Here is a 15,028-nt window from a genome sequence, read left to right on the forward strand (position 1 = left end):
TGAGCGACACCTCTGCCCTGGTGTACTGTGAGCCTAAGCAGCGTGATGACGTGCCCCTCCTAGGGGGTGAGTTGTGTTTAGCATAGGCTGGACAGAATGACAAAGTGTTCGTCTGCCCTGAAGAAGACCTTGGGCACAGTACTAAGCAGGAAGTCTGGGTCAGCGCTGGGGGGTGAAGAAGGTAAGTGGAGCTTAGCACTTTTTTTTTTTTCTTATGCAAAAGAGGAGGGGGATCTAATAATAGAGAATTGAAAAATAAATCCTGGAGTTACTTACAACTTTAAAGCGGATCTTCATCCTCCATGACATGTTGCCTCACATCTACCCCCCCTCCCCACAAATGGGCATTCGTTTTCTTAATAAAGCTCTGGCCAGCCCCCTGCCCATGGACGTCATTAGCAAGAAGGGACATATCCCAGGATGCAAAGTCCTTCACTGGGAAAGGAGGAGGGGGCAGCCAAGCCCCGTCATCAGGAAGCAGCCGCCTCAACTCAGAAGATCATCAAAGAAGGTGGCAGTGCGGGACGAAGGGGAAAGCAGAAAAAAGTGGATGTAGTAGAAAAACATTGGACCCATTGGGAGTACTTTAAACCAGTGGTCCTCAACTCCGGTACTCAGGGCCCACTAACAGGCCAGATTTACCTTGGGGAGATGCAGACTAGAGTACTGCAATCACTGAGCAGCAAATGATATCACCTGGGATGTATTTCAGTTATCTTGCAAATCTGGCCTGTTAGTGGGCCCTGTAGGCCAGGGTTGAGGACCACTGCTTTAAACGGTAGGGGTTGGAGGGGGGTGGTGTTGGCATGAAGATCCACTTTAAAGACTAAGACCTATACAGGTGAGGGGCTGTTCTCCCATGGGTGAAGAGAGCTCTGAAGCCATTTGACGTTTTTACAACAGTGGTGCACATGGACAGTGTGTGGTCTGGCGCTATTTTCTTGTAGACATTTCATTGACCCTGAAGTGTGCATACCAGCGAACTGGCACCTGGTGGCAGGTGGGATCGACCAGGCAAACACACAGGAGTATCAAAGCTGTACATGCTTCAAGGGTCCCTGTAAAACTGTTGCGGTCTAAAGTTAGCCTGGTGGTCAAGGACCTGTTGCCTATTATCCAATAAAAGGTCCACCAAACTCAGCAACCTGGGCATATATTTAAGTCTGACTGGCCTAGCTGGAACACACCTTCCATTTGCTGTAGTATCATAGTTGCCATATTTCTTACGGAGGTCATCCAATGGAACCATGTAGCAGATGTAAGCAACTTATCCCCCTCCGGGAGAAGGTTGCCTCTCTATCCAGCTGTTAGGCAGTAGAGCCCCTGACATCAGAATGTACATTAACGTGAAGTCTTCATGACTAACGTAGCGCTGTCGTCAGAGGGGCAATGCCATCTCTTAGCCTAGGTTGACACTATGAACCGCATTCCTGTGCAATTCACTTCACAAGTAGTGCATGCACCGATTTTAGAAATGCAGTGCAGCGAGATCGTATGGTTGTTTTTTATACCATGCAATCCGGTGCAGGCAAACACACTGCCTTTGCAACCTGCAATTGGGGTCTCGTTAACATGTCACTGACACTTGCATCGTGAATCGCAAGGGCAGTGCAATTTTGAACGCTGCGTGTAAAAAAAAAATGCACGGATAGCAGGTTTCCCACACCATGTTTCAATGTTAATCAGGGCTTACTGGGAGACTTCTCCTGGTCCAAACCCAATGCTAAAACTCAACTTGTGGGTGACGGAAACATTTAACCTCACCAGGTGACAACAGGTACAAAAACGTGGCATGGTGGCCTTGCCCTTTGCATCCACATTTGTCATTTTTAACAGGAACTGGAGAATTGACAGCATCCAGTTCTACGCTTTACCTTATTCTGCCCTATTTTTCAGAAATAAAATCTAATATCCTCTATCTACAGGATACTGCACTCCCAAACTGGCGATAATACAGTTTGCAAAATAAGCAAGCCTTTCATACTTGAATAAATTATACCGATTCTGGAGCATACACTATGTTAAATTGAAAGGGCACCCTCCTCCTGGGGAATTTCATTGACAAATTACATTCATTAGATTATATCTTATTGGGAGGAGGAATGGGAATATTGAGGGGAAGACGCGAGAAGCGGCTGGATGAGGTTATCATGAGACTGGAGGGTGGCCAGTCACTAGACAAGAGAAATATAGCAGCTTTGGAGGAAGAGGGGCTTCCATGCATGTACATTCACCAAGAAACGGTTTCTGCCAGTACAGAAGAGAGGACTGTGCATTAAACATGTGTAGCGTTAAGCCTGAGCGCAACAGCTGTCAGTCCGCTCAGCAAAGAACAGAGTGAATAGGAAACGCCATCTGTGCCATCTCGTGAGACGTCAGGATAAAAGGCGATATCTTCCCCCCCGGTGTCGTAGCCTCCGTATTCCTCAATGGTGACCCGATACAAAACACTTAACCGGCAACTCGCTGCTTTGACTCTCCCACCCCGGCAGAGATAGGAGTTTGGCAGCTGAGATATTACAATGATGTTTGTGTGTTTAAGATGCACGCCGTCACTCTCTCCTGGCCTTCTCAGTGCTGCATGGCGCCTGCGGTCTCGTGGCTTGGCGGTGGTGGGACATCTCCAGACCCGGGTGTCTTCTTCTTGTGGCCCCGGATGCAGTGGGAGCTGTCGCAACCATCATCGTCATCTTCGCTCTCGGTGGAGCTTTCCCCAAAAGCCCTTGGCTTCTCGTAGATGCAACAGCCTGTGAAATAAAGGAGATAGTTAGCCAGGGGTAACGACCTCCAAAAAATCAACCTAGAGGACGGTAGGGGGCAGAGATGTATAGTAACTAAGTAGAACTACTTCACTACTGTACTTAAGTACCGAAATGCGGTATCTGTACTTTCCTAGAGTAGAATTTTTTTCTCCTACTTCCACTTTTACTTCACTACATTTTTTCAATGATTTCAATACTTCTACTCCGATATTTTTTTTTTTGTGCTGCATAGTTACTCGTTAGGATTATAAAAATTACCACTGCCAGAACAGTAGATGGAAGTTTCATGAAGCTCAAAACATGTGTATTATCAGTGCATACGAAAATAAAAGCTACTGTATGTATAAATAAAGCTGCATTTGAAATAATAAAAAACAATATGATGTTCAAACTTTGGACTTCTTTCTTTAATAACTACATAACAGTACTTGTACTTTTACTTTCAGTACTTGAGTAGCAACATTTTTAAAAAAAACTACTTGCAATACTTAAGTACAAAAAATGTTGAATACTTTAGTACTTCTACTCAAGTCACTTTTTGATCGAGCACTTCCACTTCTACTCAAGTCACTTTTTGATCGAGCACTTGTACTTTTACTCAAGTATGGAGTTCGAGTATTTTATACAACTCTGGTAGGGGGAGTCAGGCTGAAGAAGAATTCAGTGGCCTGCGCATCCTATCTAGGAGACAAAAGAGGTTTAAAAGCTGAACTCCAGCATTCCCTTAAAGAAAGCGTTACCCCAACATTTCATATTCCTGATATGTGGCTGCTGTACCATGTACAGTGCCTTGAAAAAGTATTCATACCGCTTGAAATTTTCCACATTGTCATGTTACAACCAAAAACATAAATGTATTATATGTGATAGACCAACACAAAATGGCACATAAATTGTGAAGTGGAAGAAAATGATAAAATGGTTTTCAAATTTTATTTACAAATAAATATGTGAAAAGTGTGGCGTGCATTTGTATTCACCCCCCTGAGCCAATACTTTGTAGAACCGACTTTCCCTGCAATTACAGCTGAAAGTCTTTTTGGGGATGTCTCTACCAGCTTTACACATCTAGAGTGAGATTTTTGCCCATTCTTCTTTGCAAAATAGCTCAAGCTCTGTCAGATTGGATGGAGAGCGTCTGTGAACAGCAATTTTCAAGTCTTGACACAGAGTCTCAATTGGATTTAGGTCTGAACTTTGAATGGGCCATTCTAACACATGAATATGCTTTGATCTAAACCATTCCATTGTAGCTCTGGCTGGATGTTTAGGGTGGTTGTCCTGCTGGAAGGTGAACCTCCGCCCCAATCTCAAGTCTTTTGCAGACTCAAACAGGTTTTCTTCTAAGATTGCCCTGTATTTGGCGCCATCCATCTTCCCCTGTATTTGGCGCCATCCATCTTCCTATCAACTCTGACCAGCTTGGTCCTGACCACCAGGTCCCTGCTGAAGAAAAGCATCCCCACAACAGGATGCTGCCACCACCATGTTTCACTGTAGGGATAGCGTGTTTAGGGTGATGTGCAGTGTTAGTTTTCCGCCACGCAGTTTTGCTTTTTAGCCAAAAAGTTCAATTTTGGTCTCATCTAACCAGAGTACCTTCTTCCACATGTTTGCTGTGTTTCGTGCAAACTGCAAAAGGGATTTCCTATGGCTTTCCTTCATCAATGACTTTATTCTTGAGACTCTTCCATAAAGGGCAGATTTGTGAAGTACACGACTAATAATTGTCCTGTGGACAGATTCTACCTCCTGAGCTGTGGATCTGTGCAGTTCCTCCAGAGTTCCCATGGGCCTCTTGGCTGATTCTCTGATGAATGCTCTCCTTGCCCGGCCGGTCAGTTTAGGTGGACAGCCATGTCTTGGTAGGTTTGCAGTGGTGCCATACTTTTTCCATTTTCGGATGATAGATTGAACAGCGCTCCATGAGAAGTTCGAAGATTTGGGATTTATTTATTTTTTTATATAACCTAACCCGGCTTTAAACTTCTCCACAACTTTATCCTTGACCTGTCTGGTGTGTTCCTTGGCCTTCATAATGCGGTTTGTTCACCAAGGTTTTCTAACAAACCTCAGAGGGCTTCACAGAACAGCTGTATTTATTCTGAGATTAAATTAGACACAGGTGGACTCTATTTACTAATTAGGTGAATTATGAAGGCAATTGGTTCCACTAGATTTTAGTTAGGGGTATCAGAGTAAAGGGGGGTGAATACAAATGCACGCCACACTTTTCACATATTTGTAAAAAAATCTGAAAACCATTTATCATTTTTCTTCCACTTCACAATTATGTGCCACTTTGTGTCGGTCTATCACATAAAATCCAAATAAAATACATTTACGCTTTTGGTTGTAACATGACAAAATGTGGAAAATCTCAAGGGGTATAAATACTTTTTCAAGGCACTGTACTTGTATTAAAAAAAGTCTCCTGTTCTCTTTGTATTGCTTCCTTTGTGCGAAAAGCCTGGTTTTCCTGCCAGTCCCTCTGCTCTCCTATTATAGGAGTTGTACAGTCAAAGTTCATTGTGGCTGTATGTCTCCTATGGATCACAGGAGTGCAGATCGTTCTCACCCGCTTTCAGACAGAGCAGAGAGTCGGTCACCAGCTCTCTGCTCAGGGAGATCTGAGAACTGAGCGATCGGCAGTGTTTGATTGCTAGGTTCTCAGTGTTAGAGCCGGCAGGGGACAGATGCAGCATCCACCTAGGCGAGTAGGATTGTAAAATAAAAAAACATTCCCATACTTCTCTTTTTAAAACTGACCACACTAGGCATTAGAGCACAGTGTGTTCGGTTCTCTAGCTGTTCTGAGAACTCACCCTACTTTTCTCCAATGATCAGACTTGTGCCAACATGCCCCCATTCACTGTAAGGTTCAGTGTAATGCGGTTTCTCCTCCCCAGCTCTCTGAATGCCTTATGCAGCTGAGAACAGAGGGTGAGTATTGTCTTTTTTTTTTTTTTTTTTAAATGTCTATACATACCGTATATACTCGAGTAGAAGCCAAGTTTTTCAGCATGTTTTTTCATGCTGAAAAAGCCCCCTTCTGCTTATACTTGAGTCACTGGCTCACTGTCTTTTTAAAAATGGTGCAGACGTGTCACCACGCATGACGTATAGGCGCAGGGCGCCTCACCGACAGTAAAGTGAGACTCCTCCGCAGCCTCTACATTTCTTCATGCAGTGCTGCGGGCATGGTACAGGACATTCTCCTGTACCATGCCCGCAGCACTGCATGTCCTGTGCCATGCCTGTACCATGACCTGTGCCATCACCTGTGCCATGCCTGAACAATCACCTGTGCCATGCCCACAGCACTGCATGTCCAGTTCCATACCTGTGCCATGCCTGTACCATCACCTGTGCCATGCCTGTACCATCACCTGTGCCATGCCTGTACCATCACCTGTGCCATCCCCGCAGCACTGCATGTCCAGTTCCATACCTGTGCCATGCCTGTACCATCACCTGTGCCATGCCTGTACCATCACCTGTGCCATGCCTGTACCATCACCTGTGCCATGCCCTGTGCCATCACCTGTGCCATGCCTGAACCATCTCCTGTACAATGCCCGCAGCACTGCATGTCCAGTGCCATCCCTGTACCATCACCTGTGCCATGCCTGAACCATCTCCTGTACAATGCCCGCAGCACTGCATGCCCAGTGCCATGCCTGTACCATCACCTGTGCCATGCCTGAACCATCTCCTGTACAATGCCCGCAGCACTGCATGCCCAGTGCCATGCCTGTACCATCACCTGTGCCATGCCTGAACCATCTCCTGTACAATGCCCGCAGCACTGCATGCCCAGTGCCATGCCTGTACCATCACCTGTGCCATGACCTGTGCCATCTCCTGTACCATGCCCCCAGCCCATGTTTTGTGTCTCGTGGTGGTCCAGTTGGGTCCGGTAGCTGCTGCATTTCCCCCCCCTAGGCTTATACTCGAGTCAAAAAGTTTTCCCACTTTTTCGTGGTAAAATTAGGGGCCTCGGCTTATATTCGGGTCGGCTTATACTCGAGTATATACGGTAAGTGTTTTGCCTTTCAATTCTATTATAAACTGAATGGGTTTCTTTACAAGGTGAGGGATAACATATACTCACAGGTGTACCGGCTCCTCTCTTGGACTGAATTTACTTACTCCAATTACACTGCACAGAGCACACTGCCAGCTTCTCATAATGTACAGAAAAGGCTGCAGAAAGTCAGATAGAGCCTGAAACATTTTGTGGCTGGAGGGCTTCCAGCGTTCTCTAGTTCCTTCTTCCCCAGACTGTCCCTGGCTTGCCCCTTTCATTCACTGGATTTCAGTTTTTTAACCATTTGCTAACCGGGCACTTTTACCCCTTTCCTGCCCAGGACAAATTTTCAGCTTTTAGTGCTGTCGCATTTTGAATGAAAATTGCGCAGTCATGCAAATCTGTACCCAAATTAAATGCTTATAATTGTTTTGAGACAGATAGAGCTTTCTTTTGGTGGTATTTAATCACCACTGGGTTTTTTTATTTTTTTTGCCGAGAAAAAAAAAAAACATAAAGCGGAGTTCCTGCCTCAAAATCGAAAAAAAAAAAAAAAAAAAAAACACTTAAAAGCGGAGTTCCTGCCTCAAAATCGAAAAAAAAAGAAAAAAATAGATTTTGGGCCATCCGCTTGCTGAGTGGCACTTGAAAAAGAAACGGATGCTCCCGATTTTTTTTTTTTTTGTTTACTTACCTTGTTATAGAAGAAAATACACTCACCTTCCTTCCACTTCCTCCCTCTGCGGCCGCGGCCTGCGCCGTCTCTTCCGGTTTACGATGACTCCTGGGAGCTGAATGTCTTCGCTCCCAGGAGTCAATGCGCCTGCACCGGCCCCGCTCCTCGCTTCCAGTGCAGGTGTGGCATTCCCTGCTAAACAATTTCTGGGCATGCCCTGAAGCTGTGCAGGGATGCCGCGTCTGCACCAGAACTGACGAGCGGGGCCGGTGCAGGGCATTCTGGGACTCCGACGTCACTGAAGAGGATGCAGAAGAGGACACGCTGGCTTCAGGTGCCCACACCTGAGATGGCAGCGCTGGAGAAGAAATTTTCAGGGTAAGCATTTCTTCTAAAAGGTAAGTGCGACCCGGGACAGTACAGAGGCTATCCATTGTGGAATGTACTAGCCCTGACTGTCCCGGGGATATTTTTATCTAAAATTCACCCCCGAGGCCGGAACTCCGCTTTAAGTTTCTGTTATAATATTTTGCAAATAATGGGATTTTTGACTTAACGTAAAATCCATTTCCCTGATGTTCATTGACGGACACAGCTCCTTATCTTCTTGACCATTAGGTATACTGCACCCTACAGGAGTACTAGGCAGACAAAAACTTGACTACGCCTACAGTGCCTTGCAAAAGTATTCGGCCCCCTTGAACTTTTCGACCTTTTGCCACATTTCAGGCTTCAAACAAAGATATAAAATTGTAATTTTTTGTGAAGAATCAACAAGTGGGACACAATCATGAAGTGAAACGAAATTTATTGGATATTTCAAACTTTTTTAACAAATAAAAAACTGAAAAATTGGGCGTGCAAAATTATTCAGCCCCCTTAAGTTAATACTTTGTAACGCCACCTTTTGCTGCGATTACAGCTGTAAGTCGCTTGGGGTATGTCTCTATCAGTTTTGCACATCGAGAGACTGAAATTTTTGCCCATTCCACCTTACAAAACAGCTGGAGCTCAGTGATGTTGGATGGAGAGCGTTTATGAACAGCAGTTTTCAGTTCTTTCCACAGATTCTCGATTGGATTCAGGTCTGGACTTTGACTTGGCCATTCTAACACCTGGATATGTTTATTTGTGAACCATTCCATTGTAGATTTTGCTTTATGTTTTGGATCATTGTCTTGTTGGAAGACAAATCTCCGTCCCAGTCTCAGGTCTTTTGCAGACTCCATCAGGTTTTCTTCCAGAATGGTCCTGTATTTGGCTCCATCCATCTTACCATCAATTTTAACCATCTTCCCTGTCCCTGCTGAAGAAAAGCAGGCCCAAACCATGATGCTGCCACCACCATGTATGACAGTGGTGATGGTGTGTTCAGGGTGATGAGCTGTGTTGCTTTTACACCAAACATAACGTTTTGCATTGTTGCCAAAAACTTAGATTTAGGTTTCATCTGACCAGAGCACCTTCTTCCACATGTTTGGTGTCTCCCAGGTGGCTTGTGGCAAACTTTAAACGACACTTTTTATGGATATCTTTAAGAAATGGCTTTTTTCTTGCCACTCTTCCATAAAGGCCAGATTTGTGCAGTATACGACTGATTGTTGTCCTATGGACAGAGTCTCCCACCTCAGCTGTAGATCTCTGCAGTTCATCCAGAGTGATCATGGGCCTCTTGGCTGCATCTCTGATCAGTCTTCTCCTTGTATGAGCTGAAAGTTTAGAGGGACGGCCAGGTCTTCGTAGATTTGCAGTGGTCTGATACTCCTTCCATTTCAATATTATCGCTTGCACAGTGCTCCTTGGGATGTTTAAAGCTTAGGAAATCTTTTTGTACCCAAATCCGGCTTTAAACTTCTCCACAACAGTATCTCGGACCTGCCTGGTGTGTTCCTTGTTCTTCATGATGCTCTCTGCGCTTTAAACTGACCTCTGAGACTATCACAGTGCAGGTGCATTTATACGGAGACTTGATTACACACAGGTGGATTCTATTTATCATCATTAGTCATTTAGGTCAACATTGGATCATTCAGAGATCCTCACTGAACTTCTGGAGAGAGTTTGCTGCACTGAAAGTAGAGGGGCTGAATAATTTTGCACGCCCAGTTTTTTTATTTGTTAACAAAGTTTGAAATATCCAATAAATTTCGTTCCACTTCATGATTGTGTCCCACTTGTTGTTGATTCTTCACAAAAAATTACAGTTTTATATCTTTATGTTTAAAGCCTGAAATGTGGCAAAAGTTCGCAAAGTTCAAGGGGGCCGAACACTTTCGCAAGGCACTGTATGGGGCAGTCCCAGGGAGTATACTCCCACTCTCTGCTATAGGTATTCAGTTTTGTTACAAGCAGTGTCAGAAGAAGGGGCGGGTGCCGTGTCAGTCAATGAACATCAGAGAAATGGATTTTACGTCAAGTCAAAAATTCAATTTTCTCTTTCGTTTATTGACTGACACAGCTCCTTATCTTCTAGACCATTGGGGCGACCCAAAAGCAGTGTCAAACATGAGGGGTGGGAACAAAAAGAAAAAATTCCCAAGGCTAAACCATAGCCAACCAGGTATTATGGAGCTCAACCATAAACAACTGGAGCTCACCTGAAAAAAATATATAAAAAAAAAACACACTCAAAGGAGGACAAGACCTCTAAACAGCAGTCGGCAAAATCTTGCGGCCGAAGGAAGCATCTGCAGATGCCAACACATCCACCTTATAAAACTTTGTGAATGTGTGCACAGACGATCAGGTAGCCACCTTGCAAACCTGCATCACTGGCGCCTGGTGACGGAAGCCCAGGAGGCACGAAGCGCCCGGGTAGAGTGCGCCTTAACAGGGAGAGGAGGAACCTGACCCTTAATGGAATAAGCCTGAACCACAGTCTGTCTGAGCCATCTGGAATTGACCCTGAGGTTACCGATATTGCCGATATTTCGGGAAAGTGCGTGAACCATAGTGATGCCTGCAGCTAGAGTCTCCCCCCACCGCCTTCCGCGGAGACCCGGGCAACCAGCCTGCACGGCCTCCGAAGCATTCGGCTCTGATTGGGTCTCCATCTAAAAACTCCGAAGTGATATCATGACATCACTTCCGGGTACTCGGCGTCAGATTAACCGGTTGCCGACGGCGCACAGTATATTTACTGCGGCAGTCAGCCCCGGCCAGGCAGAGTGACGTAGATCTACGTCGCTAGCCTGTCACCGGGTTTTGAGCCAATAGCGGGCAAGCGCGCGCCCGCTGAGGCGCGCGCCCGCCTCGGCTCGTTCACAGAGGAGTCCGGGCGTGTGACCGGCGGACCCGATGTCCGCAGGTCACACTACAATCGTCGGTACAGCGGGAGAAAGGCGGACGGCTTATGTAAACAAGCCGCCTGTCATTCTCCCCTGTGTAAAAATGGAGATCAGACGGTTCTACTATGTAGAACCGTTGATCTCTGTTTTTACAATAGAAGACATGTCCAATCACAGTTAGAAACACGCCCCTAGGACACACGTAACCCCTCCCTCTCCAATACAGTTAACCCCTTCCCTGCCAGTGTCATTTTTACAGTAACAGTGCATATTTATAGCACTGATTACTGCAGTAATGTCACTGCTACCCCCAAAAGTGTCAAAAATGTCAGTCAAGGGTCTGATCTGTCCGCCGCAATTTCGCAGTACCGCAAAAAAAAAAAAAAAAAAAAAAAATCGCAGATCGCCGCCATTACTCGTTAAAAAAAAAAAAAAACCAAAAATGACAAAAATCTTTCCCTTTGTTAGTAAACACGATAACTTTTGCGCAAACCAATCAAAATACGCTTTTTGCGATTTTTTTTTAACAAACATATGTAGCATAAAACAAATTGGCCGAAAATGTTAAAAAATTTTGATTTTTACATTTTTTTGGGGGGAATTTCATATAAAAAAAAAATAAAAAATATTGTTATTTTTGCAAAATTTACGCTCTTTTTTTGTTTATAGCGCATGATAAAAAAAAAAAAAATAAAAAAAAATCGCACAGGTGATCAAATACCACCAAAAGAAAGCTCTGTTTGTGGGAAAAAAAGGACGTGAAATTCGTTTAGGTACAGCATCGCACGACCGCGCATTTGTCCGTTAAAGTCTCGCAGTAAAAAAAAAAAAAAAAAAAACCCTGGTCAGGAAGGGGGTAAAATCTTTCGGGGCTTAAGTGGTTAAAAAAAAAATGACAGCATTCAAAACAGCCAAACTTGGTGTTTTGAATGCTTTTAAGTGCAGAGGAGGGGTTTGGGGTCTTTTAGACCCCCCAGATCCCTCCACAACAGTACCTGTCAAGAAAAAATAAATAAATAATAATAAAAAAAAAATTTTAATGTACGAAAATATCTGCCAATACCGATACGCGATGACCAAAATATCGGTATCGGCAATAAAAAAAAAAAAAAACCAATATATGGATACACTTTCTGCCTGGCTCCTAGGGCCTATCTGGCCCTTGCCATTCACAAAGCAATGCTAAAGAGAATAGTTACCCAGAAATTGCAAGAGAGCCGTAACTTACTCAAATGTTTAAGCAGATTCCAGAAGCAAAAAAAAAAAAAATCAAATATCTTAACTCCACGCTAAAGATAATTTTATAATGTGTCTTTTGATAGAGTTTCACCTTACGGTTAGCCTGGTAAATATGTGAACAGAAAGCCTAGAGCGCCACCTGCTGCCTTGAAATTTTAAAGATGAAGTGATTCACTTACAATCCTTCAGGACATTTTTAACACCTTTTTCTTCTGTGGGAGCTGGTTCTTTAAGAGGGGGGGGGGGTTCTTAATTGTGGAGGCTTTTCCAACAATGTGGGTCCCAACCATAAATCATTGGCTGGGACTCGTACTGGAGCGAATGGCAACACAGCCAGGCGGCGTGCGCACCCCATCCAGAACAGTGGGGCAGTTCTGCTGCAGTATATCTGCAGTAGGCGGTCAGCAAGTGGTTAAAAGAGAACTACACTTTAATGGGAAAAAAAAATTTGCAAATATGTTAAAAAAATAATGATATCTCATACAATTGCATCAGATGTCACCTTGTCATTTAGGCTCTTGTACTTTTTTGGAGCGTATTGCGTTCCGCGATTTTGTTTGCGCGATGTTGCCGCGATTCGGCGGGCGTAAATCGCGGCAACATCGCTCGGCGTTTGGGGGGCTATTGCAAATCAACGGGCAACGCTAGGCGTCCCGCGATTTGCAATAAATCTCCGAATCGCGGGCGGAACCGCGGCGGTTCTGCCCGCGATTATAAGCTGACATGTGAATGCAGCCTTAATGCAATTAATAATTACCTTTTGTTTTCAATCTCTAGCGCTGTCATTTTATAAAAAATAAAATTCAATGCAATATGACAACCTGGGAGTTCTGTACATAGTCGGTGTATGGAACGACCTCAGAAATGTCAATTCCTGCTTGTGTGATTGGCTTACTGATTTCCTAAAAAGTCTACACTTAGGCCTCTTTCACACGGTCCGCCTCCGTAGGCGGATCCGTGTTGCTCAGCGGGGAATCGATCCGCGATCCCCGCTGAGCCGGCGGATGACAGCTCCGTCTCCGCTTGCAGAGCAGAGAGGGAGGTGTCTCAGCCCCCGCTGCCCTCTATGGGGGATCGGATGAGAGCGGACCGCCTGTCCGCTCTCATCAGATCCGATCCGATTACTGAACGGATGGAAAAATAGGGTTTCCATCCGTCCAGATATCAGCACAGGATCGGATGCGGATGGTAGCGGAGATGTCTCCGCTGACATCCGCTGCCCCATAGAGCTGCATGGAGGATCCGATCAGATCCGCCTAAAAAACTGACGGGCGGATCTGATCGGATCACCCGTGTGAAAGAGCTCTTTGGCAGGCCATACAGGATGTGCATTTCTTTCCTGCAACCACGGGTTGCAGGAAAAAATTTTTTGCATGATTCCCCCATCAATACAGTGTTGTTGACAGTGATTTTATTTAGCAGCTGAATATTAACCCCTAACATTGACATCTAATATTTACCACTAGCCAACCGCCCGCCGCAGATATATTGCAGCAGGCTGGCTCGGCTGCGCGAACCGATGTAGGAGTACATGGGTTCGCGGGAGCGCTCCTGGGGGCGTACGTGCGCCTGCATTAGGTAGCCGATCCATGGGGTCGACGCCCACAATTGCAGCCAGCCACTCGCGATCGCTCCCCCCTGAGAGAGAAGAACGGTCTGCAGTTGTAAACACAGCTGACCGTTCTTCTCTCTACAATGATCACAGAGCGCCTGTGATCCTTCTATATAGGATCACATGTCTCTATGGTCATTCCACAAGTCCCTCCCCCACAGTTAGAAAAAACTCCCCTAGGCTCACACTTAACCCTTTGATCACCCCCAGGTTAACCCCTTCCCTGCCGGTGTCATTATTACAGTAACAATGCATATTTATAGCACTGATTACTGTAGTAATGTCACTGGTCCCCCCAAAAGTGTAAAAAATATCAGTTGGGGGTCCGATCTGTCCGCCGCAATGTCGCAGTCCCGCAAAAAAAAAAAAAAGAAAAAAAAAAAAAAAAAAAAAAAAAAATCGCAGATCACTGCCATAACTAGAAAAAAAACACAATAAAAATGACAAAAAAACACAATAAAAATGACATAAATCGTTCTCGTAGTTAGTAGATGTGATAACTTTTGCGCAAACCAATCAAAATACACTTATTGTGTTTTTTTTTTTTACCAAAAATATGTAGCAGTAAACATTGGCCTAAAATGTAAAAAAAAATGTTTTTTTTTTTTTTTTTTGGAGAATGTCATATAGCAGAATGTGAAAAATATTGTTATTTTTTCAAAATTGTCGCTCTTTTTTTGTTTATAGTGAAAAAAAAAAAAAAAAAAAAAAAAAAAAAAAAAAATCGCACAGGTGATCAAATACCACCAAAAGAAAGCTCTGTTTGTGGGTAAAAAAGGACGTCAATTTTATTTGGGTACAGCGTCGCATGACCGCGCAATTGTCAGTTAAAATAACGCAGTGCCGAATCGCAAAATAGAGCCTGGTCATTAAGGGGGCAAATCCTTCCAGTCTTAAGGCTCCGTTCACATGTATGCGTTTTGGGGCGTTTTTGGGGAGTTTTTCTGCTCTAGGATCAGCTCTCAAAACGCCTAACAAGACAAATCCTATTCATTTCAATGGCCCCTGTTCACATCTGAGCGATTTGACGCTGTAAGAAAAACGCCCAACGCTCAAAAAAGTACATGAGCTTCTTTTTGGGCAGATTACAGGCGTTTTCCATTGGTTTCTACTCAATCTAAAAACGCCTGCACAAAAAACGCCTGTAAATCGCGGTAAAAAACACGCGAAAACGCTACGCTCAGGTGTGAATGTAGCCTAAAGTGGTTAAACTTATCCAATTAAAAAATGGACCCAGCAGCGGAGCTCAGAAGCGAGCGCGCACAAGTGCCAATCCGCTTCCAACAATGGACAGGAGGGAGGAGCCAGGAGTGCCGGCGGGGGACCTGAGAAGAGGAGGTTTGGGGCCGCTCTGTGCAATTCTATTACACAGAGCAGTTGAGTAGAGGTTTGTTATTTTATTATTTTTTTTCCTTTATAATC

General features: G+C 44.6%; 1 protein-coding gene across 1 annotated transcript in view; it reads right to left on the minus strand.

Moving 5' to 3' along the window:
- Positions 1-2,255: 2,255 nt before the first annotated feature.
- The window catches only part of PPP1R11 (protein phosphatase 1 regulatory inhibitor subunit 11), a 34,962-nt gene continuing 22,189 nt past the window's right edge, over positions 2,256-15,028 (minus strand). The window contains exon 3 of the mRNA XM_082262640.1: positions 2,256-2,747. Within this exon, the coding sequence (XP_082118766.1) occupies positions 2,572-2,747 (176 nt within the window). The 3' untranslated portion in view covers positions 2,256-2,571. The remainder of the gene's footprint in view (positions 2,748-15,028) is intronic.

This window comes from Pelophylax lessonae, assembly GCF_965119305.1.
Source record: "Pelophylax lessonae genome assembly, chromosome: 7".
Taxonomy (NCBI): domain Eukaryota; kingdom Metazoa; phylum Chordata; class Amphibia; order Anura; family Ranidae; genus Pelophylax; species Pelophylax lessonae.